The sequence below is a fragment of the Podarcis gaigeae genome (assembly GCF_964106915.1).
Source record: "Podarcis gaigeae genome assembly, chromosome: 11".
NCBI classification, from domain to species: domain Eukaryota; kingdom Metazoa; phylum Chordata; class Lepidosauria; order Squamata; family Lacertidae; genus Podarcis; species Podarcis gaigeae.
The window spans coordinates 42,186,481-42,199,396 of NC_139687.1; the positions used below are offsets into that span (position 1 = coordinate 42,186,481).

At 42.5% G+C, this 12,916-nt stretch overlaps 1 protein-coding gene across 1 annotated transcript in view; it reads left to right on the forward strand.

Moving 5' to 3' along the window:
• The window catches only part of ANKRD55 (ankyrin repeat domain 55), a 39,697-nt gene extending 30,002 nt beyond the window's left edge, over nt 1-9,695 (forward strand). The window contains exons 9-11 of the mRNA XM_083703792.1: nt 3-247; nt 2,450-2,551; nt 7,907-9,695. Of these exons, the coding sequence (XP_083559918.1) occupies nt 3-247; nt 2,450-2,551; nt 7,907-8,187 (628 nt within the window). The 3' untranslated portion in view covers nt 8,188-9,695. The remainder of the gene's footprint in view (nt 1-2; nt 248-2,449; nt 2,552-7,906) is intronic.
• Nucleotides 9,696-12,916: the final 3,221 nt, after the last annotated feature.

The window sequence follows — 12,916 nt, forward strand, 5'->3', positions numbered from 1 at the left end:
ACTGACATCCACCATTTTGTACACCGGTCCCAAAAAAGCAGAAGTGAGCATGATTTGTCAGATCAAAGGAGCAGCTGTCAAACCCTGGACAATCCTTGGAAAGTTGACACTAACCAAATACTCACATGTAAAGTCTGGACAGCAATGCCTTCTGATAATAAACTGGTAGAAGGATTGTACCCAGAAAGATCCAGTCATGTGCTGTTGTGCCCTCCCCATCTTCCCCACCTGCCCAATTCTCCATCAGGTAATTCCCCCTCCCTCTGTATTTATTGCATATGATCCACGAAGGCCCATAAGTGCTTAGAATGACGACATTGCATGCAGCAGTCAGAGCTGTGCTTATTGTTCTCAGTATGACAATTTCCATACTCAAGAGTCAAGCCCCTATTAAGCTGAACTGTGGCTTTTTTCTTCAGAAGTGGGAATGAATAAACCCCACACAGTTCACATCATTCTCTTCCACACACTTGTCATCCGCCCCCTTTTTGGACATAATAATGCATATGCTCTTTTAGTTCCCAATACTCAAACCAGGAGATCAAGTAAGTAGCATGGTTTTGTTTCAAATAAGGCCAGATCCACTCCAAGCACTGGTCTAGCCATAGCATTACTATAATACCATTTAATTCCTTTTATATTACTTTTCAGTAATAAAAATTACAGTTTTGTTTTGCTTTGTTTTTAATAATCAAATTCTTAATTTAGCACTACCTTCTGTTACCATCATGCATAGATGGCCAAGTTACAATGTAAGCCTTTATTCCATACAGATATATAAATTAATGGGGGGGGGGGCGGTTTTGCACGTGTACTAATGTCCCCATTTGTGAAATACCATCCTTCTTTCTAGTCTTCTGGCACCAAACTTGACAGTTATTAGGAACCTGGTAATAATTGTTTCATTTTCCCAGCCAAGTTTTTTAGCTGGGATGGATGAGTTTGAATATTTCAAATATACAGCGGTACCTTGGTTGTTGAACTTAATCCGTTCCGGGAGTCCATTCAACTCCTGAAACCGTTCGAAAACCAAGGCATGGCTTCCAATTAGCTGCAGGCGCTTCCTGCACTCAAGCGGAAGCCGCGTTGGATGTTTGGCTTCTGAAAAATGTTCACAGACCAGAACACTTACGTCCGGGTTTGTGGCATTCAGGAGCCGATTTGTTCAGGAGCCAAGCCGTTCAAGTACCAAGGTACCACTGTATATCATAAAACACAACCACAAAATAATAGCAAATGGTTGTGTGTATCTGCAAGGCATCTGGAATGGCTTCTGGTTTGTGTTTTTAGAAATGAGCACTTACTGGATTTAGAACTGGCATTTATTCCAATGACAGTGTCTGTGGTTAGTGCTGTGGGATTGTGCGTTACACAGTTTTACCACTGGCACAGGCAATTTCTCTTGGATTGCTTTCATGAATATCATGGCTCAAGCATGCACAATCTGTTATATTTCAATTGATACTTTCAAAAATTGGAATGGAAACTCATGAAAGCTGTAAGCTTACACTGGTGCAGTGGCGTAGCGTGGGGGTGCAGGGGGGGCGGCCGCACCGGGTGCAACATCTGGGGGTTAGGGTTAGGGGGCGCAAATCCATGCGTTAGGGGGTGCAAATCCACGGGTTAGGGGGCGCAAATTACTTGCTTTGCCCCGGGTGCTGACAACCCACGCTATGCCACTGCACTGGTGAGATCTCTACTGAGAACTAGTTCCTTGGCTCACATTCTATAGCAAAAATTGGCCATCCTGGTACATTTTAGTATCACAACTGGTGAGCACTGGACTGTTGTTCATGGTGCAGATCTTACAAGGTATCACAAAACCTAAAGTGCAGTTGGGATACATGTTCATCATGGGTTAAAAAGCGCATATTTTGCTGTTACTGCAAAGCTCTTATGGAGTTCCTGAAATTTAAGGCCAAACTAGATGTAATGTGAGCAATTGCCTGTGATTTTTATTATGCTAGCTAGTGGGTCTAGGATGTGTTTACTAGCCATGATGACTGTGCCCTGATGCCACTTTAAGAAAAATTATGCCTCTGAATGTCAATTGCTGTGAATCACAGTTGGGCAGAATATTGCTGTTCTCATGTCCTGCTTGCCATATGCTTCTGATTGGCCACAATGAGAACAGGATACTAGACTGGATGGGTCTTTAACCTGATCCCGCAGGTCTCTTCTTATTTTCTCTTATAACTCTTTCCTCTTATGCCCTTTCCCCAAGATAAACCATGCCTGCTCTGAGGTAGGGAGACAGCAGCACTATCTACATGTAGGATAATACTGCTTTGTTGATCACTTGGGAGGTGAAAGAAAGGAAAGGGGCTTACAGAATCAATCTGGGCCCTCCTTTCCCCCTGCCCTCCCCCCCCATATCCCACCCTTGTTAGGCTCAGTGTCTTTTCAAAACAAACACAATTTGTGTGTCTGTATTTTCCTCCCATTTCAGGGAAAAGCTTTCAACAAGCAATTCTAGAACGACCCAAAGTAAAAGAACTAACCCCCATTCGGAACAACTTGGCTCCCATACTAAACCACTGTGTTCAGAAAGGTAAGAGTATTATCTATGTGTAATCTGTAAAAAATGATGGTTTACTGGCCACTTCCTCATCCCCCGCCCCCCAAAACTGCTTAATCCAGATCATCTAAAAAATATTCTGCAACGCTTAAGGTCAGGTGTGGGGAAGCTTTGGCCTTCCAGATGTTGCTGCACTATGACTCCCATCATCCCTGACTAATGGCCACGCTTGCTGGGGCTGATGGTGTGACGGCGCAACAGCACTGTTTCCCCCTGGTGCCGTTGGGTCCACCCTCACTTAAATATAGTGCATCTACCTCACAGAACACCAATTCCTACAAACTACCCCAGATTATCTTTTTGAGGGACTTGTGTGAGGGAAAACTTAATAATTTGGAGTCTCAGGCAGGATTTGATCAAATAAACAAGAAAAATTTTATTAAACAAAGAAAGTTTATGACACAATGTGGGGAAAACATAGGATTAGGAACCCTGACCATTAGGCCCAGTCGTGGCTGACTCTGGGGTTGCGGCACTCATCTCGCTTTATTGGCCGAGGGAGCCAGCATACAGCTTCCAGGTCATGTGGCCAGCATGACTAAGCCGCTTCTGGTGAACCAGAGCAGCGCATGGAAACGCCATTTAGCTTCCCGCCAGAGCGGTACCTATTTATCTACTTGCACTTTGACATGCTTTCGAACTACTAGGTTGGCAGGAGCAGGGACCGAGCAACGGGAGCTCACCCCATCGCAGGGATTTGAACCGCCGACCTTCTGATCGGCAAGTCCTAGGCTCAGTGGTTTAACTCGCAGCGCCACCTGCGTCCCTTAAAACATAGGATACTTCAGATTATATTGTTATTTCACTTCAGTTCTTCCTCAGTTATTGCACAGTTGTTGCCTCTTAATACTTTGGTTCTTAAACAAGGTCGTACTTCCTGTCAGTTACACACCCCTTTTACAACCCTACTCCTGAGGTACTCCAAGTAATAGACCCAAGGGATCACCACACCCCTCTTAACTGGTATGGGAGTCTTCTCTTTTTGTAGAAGAATCTAGCCCCTCCTCACTGGAATGAGTCCTAAGTAGACTGTATCCTCACAGCTTCTACTTCTCCTGGCTCAGTCTTAGCCTCCCAATTAATTCCTGACCTATTACTCTCACAGGACACCACACACTGTCCTTCATACTAAGCTCAAAGACTCCTTTCTCCATCTTTGATATATTCCTCAGTGTGGATGTTTCTACAGTACCCAGAATCAACTCTCTCTCCTCTCACTCCCTATCTCCGAACCTATTCTCCCAACCTCTATCCCAGCCAAAAACTGTTTCTCCAAATCCTCTCCTTTTCCACTCCCCCTCCTGGAACCCCGCCAATCAAAAGCTGCCGTTCATTAGCCATTTGCTGGCAGGGAAAAAGAAATCACTCGGTGAACCAACCTGCCCAGCAAAAACAAACTTTTCCATCATGATGGGAGCTGTATTTCAGCAACAGCTGGAGGGCCAAAGGTTTCCCAGAACTGTGTTAGGTTGTGACCATTGCTTATCCTATTCTTTATTTCTTACTATCAGAGCCAGTACTGTGCACCAATAAATTCCTGTTGCAGTGTTGGAACAGCAGGCTATACTATATTGTAGTAAAGTATAGACCTTGTAATGTTGAAAGCCTGGGTGGAAAATGTTCAAAACAAACGTCGGTGTTTTTGTGTGAATCACTTAAAACTCCTGCAAACAAAGTGATTTCTCCAGTAGTTTACCACAAACTCAATTTCCCCCAGTAGTCAGCATGTTGCTTCAGTGGTTTACAGTAGCAAGTGGTGAGGCAAAATATCAGTTGCCTAGCTAGCAGAAGCACTCTATTTAGAGCACAATGTTTGCATGGCTTTTCTGGTATTTAAAAAAATATGTTTCCCAAGTTAATAATTATTCTGTTGTACAAACAGGAATCACATTTTGAAGCTATAATGGGTAACTATACTGTGATCTGAAAAAAAAATAGGCAATACTAGCTGTCAGAGCAATATAATATAAAAACAGTCAGTCTGAAACCACATCCCGATAAGAGCCAATGTGTGACTTGCATTTTGATTAGTTGATTAGAGGAGCTGAGAACCTTTTAAATTAAGCACGATGTTGATTAGTAAAGGAATATCAAGATAAAATTTCTAGCCTTTTCCTACTATGGAGAACGGGTTCCTGCCAAGACAGAGAGAATTTGAATTAAGTTAAATTCAGGTTTAAATGTATATTATAACAAGAAGTGAACTCCACAAAAAGACATAGTGGTTTTTTAAAAAATTGAAAAGAAAAAGGGTGGAAAGCTGTATAGCTTAGGAGAAAACTTTAAAACCTGAACTTTTTAACGGTAAAAATTAAAGAAAAACAAAGAAGATTGGGTGTAAAAAGTAAAGAGGAACCACTTAAAAATAGAACTGCAAAAGAGAAGTATGTTATTCAGTGTTTATAACAAGTAGAATTGGCATAAAAAGAGAATAATGATGTCTAAATGTTTCAGGAAATGATATTTCCACATATCATTATTTGTATGAAAACCTGTGATAATAAGTTCTTGTTGAAAAGTGAGGAGCAGCAAACAGCTGCACTTTTGGAAAATGCTATAGTGAGGATAAAATTTACTCAGTAGTCTTGGAGGGAATGGTTCTCATTGTCCTGGATCCCACAGAGCAATAGGACAATGAAATCCAGAGAATGATGGGATTTGGCTAGTTCAACAGTAATAACAACACAAACACATCATTTAAAGATGTTATGCACCAGACACTTCGTTTTCAAGAACACCTTGCTGTCTACCAGCAGCACATGGGCCATACACTTTGAGGGCCAGTTATGAGGAAGCCCAAGTAGCCCTGAAACTGAGATATGAAGTGTTACCATGGTCCCAATCCTGACAACACCTTCTCAGGCCCTTTGATCAGTAAGGGAGACCTGGGGGCTGTCTGGTTGGTGGTGACCCATGGCAGGGCCTTCTTGGTGGCAGTCATACAGACTTCCTCAAACTCCAGATGTTTTTGTCCTACAAGTCCCATGATCCCTAGCTAGCAGGACCAGTGGTCAGGGATGATGGGAATTGTAGTCTCAAAACATCTGGAGCGCTGAGTTTGAGGAAGCCTGTGTTTGAAGAAACCCTCTCTAGTAAGGTGTGTCAGTCTCTCTGATTAACTTTTAGGAGAAGTTTCAAAACATTCCTGCTTATCCAGGCTTTTGATGGCTAAAAGTTCTGCCTCTGGCATTGCTGAAATGAATGTTTAGAAAGTTGTTCTGAATTGATTTTGATAATCTTTAATTGTATTAGTACTGACATGCTTGCTACTTTGGTTTTCTTTTGAGCAGGGGTGCATAACCTGCAGTCCTTCCGATTTTTCTGGACTACAGTTCCCACCAGCCCCAGCAAACATAGCCAGTGATCAGGGATGATGAGAAGTATGTCCAACAATATCTGGAGGGCCACAAGCCGTGCACCCCTGCTTTGGAGGAAGGCCTTGAACACAAATAAATATATCTCCCCTCCAAAGCTGCTATTTGCTTTTGGGATATTTAGTACCTTTAGCGCCAAAGACAGCATCCCTTGAAATGTGGATACCCACTTCAGACTGAGCATTTTGGTTTTATTGTTATAAGGAGAGTAACAGAGACAGAGAGAATTAAACTTTTCTTTACTTTCCTTCTCCGCTTGCCGTATTCCTGAAGCTCCTCAGACTTTCCCTGTTGCAACTATTTACATACAGTTAATTGCATGCAATTATTAGTGTCATGTCTAATTTGGCTCTGACTTCTGGTGTGAGTGGAGGGATTTGTTTTGCAAAGAAGCAGAAAATAAACCAAACTCAAATGCCTTTCACTCCCCGGTAAAGGAAACTAGCTTATGTAACTATAGGCAGAAGTCACGTAATCTCTCAGTAATTACCACACTCAGCAAATAAAGTGTTCATTATTGGCTGCTTTGCATTTGGTTGGAGAAAATGAAGAGCCTTAGAAGCAAGAATATTTTGATCTCTATTCTTAGCTATATCAAAATAAAGCTGGCCAAATATGTGTAATATTGGTTTTGTTGTTTTTTTTATAAAAAAAAGCATATCCATTGCAAAACAGTTAATGTATAGATGAAAAGGTAAAGGTACCCCTGCCCGTTCGGGCCAGTCTTGCCAGACTCTAGGGTTGTGCGCTCATCTCACTCTATAGGCCGGGAGCCAGTGCTGTCCACAGACACTTCCGGGTCACGTGGCCAGCGTGACAAGCTGCATCTGGCGAGCCAACACAGCACACAGAACGCCGTTTACCTTCCCGCTGGTAAGCGGTCCCTATTTATCTACTTGCACCCAGAGGTGCTTTCAAACTGCTAGGTTGGCAGGCGCTGGGACCGAAGACGGGAGCGCACCCCGCCGCGGGGATTCGAACCGCCTACCATGCGATCGGCAAGTCCTAGGCGCTGAGGTTTTACCCACAGCGCCACCCGTAGAATAGCATAAACTAAAACATCAAGACTGAACAGCAGCAGCAGCAAAAGGAGTACTCGTAAAACATAACTGGGATTTTAGAAGAAGTTTAAGGAAATAAGGTTTTAAGTTTATGTTGTTTATTAAATTTGTATTTAGATTTGTGTTATCCGAAAATCACAGGCAGTTCACAACATCCATTTACAAAATACAAACACAAAATACATAACAAAACAAACAATTAAGGAAACCAAACCCCTCACCCCCCCCCCCGATCTCACAAGCACATTCAAAAGGCCATAGATTGTTCAATCAGTCAAAGGCCTGGCTATAGAGAAACGCTTTTGCCTGGTGCCTAAAGATATGTAATGAAGGCTCCAGGAGAATCTCCCTAGGGAGAGCATTCCAGAAACAGGGAGCCACCACAGAACAGGGATGAATTCAGTTTTGTCTATGCTCAACTTTAGTTTGTGTTGTGACATTCTAGGTGAGACTACAGATAGAGATTTATAAGGGGATGTCAGACACACCTATCCCTCCACATATCATGATCTCGATTCAAAAGCCACATACTGGGCTGACATCTTCATCAAGCTGTCCAGTACAACTCAGGGTCTGCTTCTTCATCACAACCAGTTCAGACCTAATTAGCATAAATGCGAAATTAGGGGTGAGGTTGCCTTGGTGGTTTGCAAGAGGCAAGTACCCAGTCTGCCCATGGAAAGCAAGAAGAGTTGATATGTTAAGTGTGCATAGTTAGACAGAGCAGCAGAATGCCAATATTACGATGGTGCATCTTAAAGCAGTTATGAGCAAGTCATACATACATATTGCCTGCAGCATAACCCACTAGAGTGCACTAAAAAATATACATCTGACAAGCTGCATTATCTCTTAGTTTGTTGTCTCATTTTTCTCTCTTTGCTTTCTTCCAGCCCAGCTACCACCCAGCCAAGCTTCTCAGGGTGTCAAGGAGACAAAGTCATTGTCTTTAAACTCATTACGGACTGGTGCCTCTGTTCTCCCACCAGCACTTACCACAAAATCCCCCAAAGAAGGACTCTCTCGGAGTAATTTGCTGTACTCTTTCTTACCAGTGCTGTCAGCAGAGCCTCTCCGAACAAGCAGAGTTCTGCCTGCCATTCCAAGCCAGAAGGAACCCAGCCTCGCGGAAGCACTTAACCAATCGCACTGCAAATCAAACAGTGACAATTAGCTGAAGAATCCCGGGCCGTCCAACAACTGGCAGATAAAAAAAACATTTGTACACATTGCTTTCCAATCCATTGTCAACGAGAGAGTTAGCAAACAGACTGTTTTAAAATTCATGCAGCACTTATTGCAGCAATCAATTGGGGGCATTTATTTAACTTAATAATATATTGGGAAAGTGCTAGCAAATGTGCTGTGGAAACAGAAGGGAGACGGTGAAAACACAGTTTTTCTTAACTTTGTTATTTAGGAGCCAAGCAAGAGTGCCTGTTTCCAGTGCCCAGTCAAATGTATTTAATATTTAGCACATGTACATCTCTTTGAGGTCTGATTTGCATACGGTGCCACCTTCAGGATCTACCTGTGCAGGTACTCCAAACACCAGGTATTACATTTAACGGAGTTGTAAGACATACCGTACATATGGGGCATTTATATGCCAGTATTCTGTGGCCCAGATGGCAGCCATGTTGATGTGCAAATGCTCCAAACTTAGTCACCACACAGGCTAAGAACCTTTTAAACAGGATGTCCCTTATATAAAGCATGCACCCAGGTAAGTGCCTTTCAGAACTATCCCCACACAATGGTCCTGTTCTTTCATCATGATAGGCTACAGGTTGTCTTCAACCATGGTTTAATTAAGAACACCCCTGCCCTGCTTCTATTCCTTCTTTGTATTTTTCTGTTTTGTGGCTCATGGTTTGTTTGAACCAAGAAAATCACGATCCAGGTTCAGATGATGAAAGCCATACTATGGCTTATTTGGGTGTCGTGCGGGGGGGGGGGGGAGAGAGATAAGCAGGAGAGGAATGGCAAGGGGAACAGCATGGCAGGAAGCAAGCACATTCATGATTAAAGAATGGGTTAAGGCAAACAGGCTTGTTTCCCTGTGCAAACCAGGCCAAATGGCTGACCCAGTTCAATCATCTCTAAGACCATTTTGAAGGTTGCATTGACTAGTAGGAGTTAAGCACTCTTAACCTCCAGCAGTTTGTACCCTGAGTGTTGGCTAGGATTTTCTTTTCTTTTTCCTTTTTAATTGGCAAAGGTTTTTAATACATCGAAACAAAATATAAACCAACAGTAAAAAAAAATGTTGACTATGACTGTAGAAGATCTATGAACTATAAATAAAACTCATACTTTACAAATTTCTTGATGTTGCATTGTCAAGAAATATGCATTTCCTGTGCTAGGAACTGTTGGTCCCTGTGATCTCTGTGCTAAATATAGTGCAGAAAAGGGCAGACCAACGAAGAGCATTGCCTTTTCAGTTGTATAGTTGACGATTGCAAAAGAAATATATATAATGTATATATTTGCAAATGTACATATCTGCATTCAGCAAACGCGCTTGGGGATTTCTCCACACAATCAGTTTAAACTTATTTGTGGTGCTTTTTCAAGCCATTGCAGCAGCACTGCTATATTGCTCTGTTCACAGTTCCTCAGTTTTGCCAGCACCACCATGACAAATAAAGTACCGCTATCTAGGGCTTTTTGCTACAAGGGCATGTGTGGCATTGTTGTTGTTGTTATTGTTTATTAAATTTCAATATCACCCTTCGGCTGAAGATCACAGGGCTGTTTACAATATAAAAACACAAAAATATGCAAACCACAATAACAAACGAAAACAATAACACCCCCCCACACACAAACACTCACATAGATTGCTTAATTAGCCATAGGTCTGGGAGGAGGAGAATGTTTTTGCCTGGTACGTAAAGATATGTCATGATATACAACACATTCACCAAAGTGTGAAAGGCTGTGGCCTGGTGATTTGTGTGCTGTTTGTTGGTGGGCATCCTCAGAACCCTACTTTCCCTTCCTGCAGTTCTTTATCTTTAAACTGGACTTGGACCAGTCAGCCCTTCAAATAGAGCACTGTCCACCATTCATTTTCCTTCCTTCGTGCTTTCCTTCTAGAAATAAACAAATAATATTGTTCCTTTGCCAGTTAGTGTGGCTAGAAGAATAAGGCATAACTATACAAACGGATTTTCATACTCTTATCTAAAGGAGGTCACACAAACCTATGGGCAGATAAAATTTCTTCCACCACGATCCCATTTCCTGCTCAGAGGGATCTGCTCCTTCTTCTCAGGTTACTCCTTCTCTGGAAGTTCAGATCCTATTCCTCCATCTCACAAAGGTCATAGTTATTCATAAATCCCTTTCCATCTTCATTGTATCTAGCCTAGGTATGTACCTACCTACTAAATTCATAGGGAAATTTCTAAAATCTCTCCCAGACTCTTCTCCCTAAATCTAGTCCCTAGTCCCTCCCAGGCTATTCTCCCTAAATCTAAGGGTCTGTGCTTGGGTGACTGACCTGACACCCCAAGCCCTGTTGAATTTTAAGCTTACAATAGGCGCTTGCAGATGGCCTCTTGAGAAGCCTATCAACATCTACTACTAGCCAAGATATCTGTGCAGACCCTCCAAGTGTCCCTATTTTCCAGGGACATCCCTGATTTAGAGAAACCATCCAGTTTTCTGATTTAATCTTTGAATGTCCCAATTTTCCTTAGGCATTGGAGAAATGTTGGAGGGTATGGAATTATGCTACTCCCCCCCAAGGTGTATGAAGGCAATCCTGTATGGGGAAGGTTTTTTAAATATTTAATATTTTATTGTGTTTTTATATATGTGGGAAGCTGCCCAGAGTGGCTGGGGCAACCCAGTAAGATGTGTGGGGTATAAATAGTAAAAATCACCATGGAATGGGACGTTGAAGAAATGTTGGAGGGTATGTCTGTATTGTATTGTAGGTGACCACAAGCGGGGGAAATGCTGTTGTATTAATTTACTTCATGACATTTTGTTTTCCTACAATTTTAGAAAATCATAGTGAGATTTTGCAAGCTGATTCCAAGCAAAATAGTATACTCGGAAAACTTCAGGCAATGATCTGTCTTTTATTCTCCAAAAGCACCACGCCTGAAATGTTCATGACTTCTTTAACCAATGTAGGGCAATGCCATCATTTTGGTAAGTGAACAAGACAACTGCATTAGTCTGAATCTCTTCATTTAGAAGGGCGTGTCCATTTCATTTTACTGTATTGGAAATGATCGTGGTCCTTAAGCAATAACAACCTTTTTATATGGTATTTTTTTAATAGAAGCCAACAAACCAGCTGGTCCTGATTAACACTACTGCTAATTTGTTGCCAAGAAATGCCTTCCTTGTAATTTTGTAGGAATGTATTTCCTTTTTTTATTGCAAAAATTGTAATTATGTTTCCCAGAATATTTCTGAGACAAGGACCAATCATCGCTGAATCGGAGCTCCATCACAATTACCATACCTTCCCCCATCCTTGAGTACAAAGTTCATCAGTGAGGAACAACCTACTGCAATCAAGTACATCAACAGGGGCCACAAGATGAGCAGAAAACAGTCACAGAAACCTGAGAATGTGGGTGGAAATTATACCATCAGCTTTGCTGCATGTCTTCAAAGACTGCAGTGTGGGGAGAGCAGTTAAGCTTCACCATCACCTCACCACCAGTTGCCTTCTGTAGCCCTAACTCTCAACAGCTATTCTCCTAGTTCAGTTCCAAATGAATGGTTTTGATGGAAACACAGTTCTGGGCTGGAGAAAAGAGAAGCAGATGAGGGAGAAGGCAGTACATAAGACAGGGATGAGTAACCTAAGACCCTCCAGACATTCTTGGACCCCAACTTCCATCACCCTCAGCACGGACAATGGCCAGGGATGATTGGAGTTGTAATCCATCAACATCTGAAGTGCTGTATGTTCCCCATAAGGGAAGCATTGAGTGCCTTCCTTCCAACTTCTACTTCTGCTCTGAAAATTATGCCTTCTCAGTCCTGCTTTGGAGCTGAAGAACCCTGTGTTACATAATGAAACTCTGTTCCCATCCACCCTGTACATTTAGAGCAGTATAATGCCACTCTAAACAGCCATGGCTTCCTACAAAGAATCCCAGAAACTGGCTGAGAGTTGTTGGGACGCTCCAATTCACAGAGCTACAATTCCCAGTGTGGTTTAGCCCTCAGCCCTCTTCCCAGGCCACTTACATCTTGGTAGCATAGGTGGGGGTTGGTCACTGGCCCCAAGAGGGTTTACTTGAGCCTGCAGTGAGTTCATTGTGGCAGGAACTATCCTGTTCTTACTGGGCTCCTGAGAAAACAGAGACTTGCCAGCAGCAACCAAAGCAGAATCCAGTCCAAAGTCAGAGCCCAAGCAAACAGAGTCCACAACAAGGGTCAGGTGAGAGGCAAAACCACAGCAGTCTACAAACACTAGAGCTATTTCTTGTATCTAAACAGAACTGTTAAGTTCTCTGAAATTAGTTATTGCCTCAGTTATGTTCTTGGATTTGTGTATTCAGTTCAGGAACCGTTTGTGCCTTGCCAAAGGTTAGAAGCAGCTATTGGATAAAAGGCACTCGTGGATGGAATGCTTTTGTTGTGTTTTCTTTTAAAGCCGGAGACTGTGTTGATCTGCAAACAGTATCAGTCATGCCAGGCAGGGCAAAGCAGCCTCACCCCTGAGGTTCTTTCAACTGATTGGTGCAGCAGCAGTAGTGAAGGAAACTTGCTTAACATTTGCACCTAGATGTTCCCGCTTGTTTGTCTTCTCTTTCATCATTTGTGCCTGTTTCTTTCTCCTCCACATCTTCAATGTAGACTTAATTCACATATGGGATACACAAGAGAAACCACTCAACAGGAGTTATGGTTTACAAATTTAA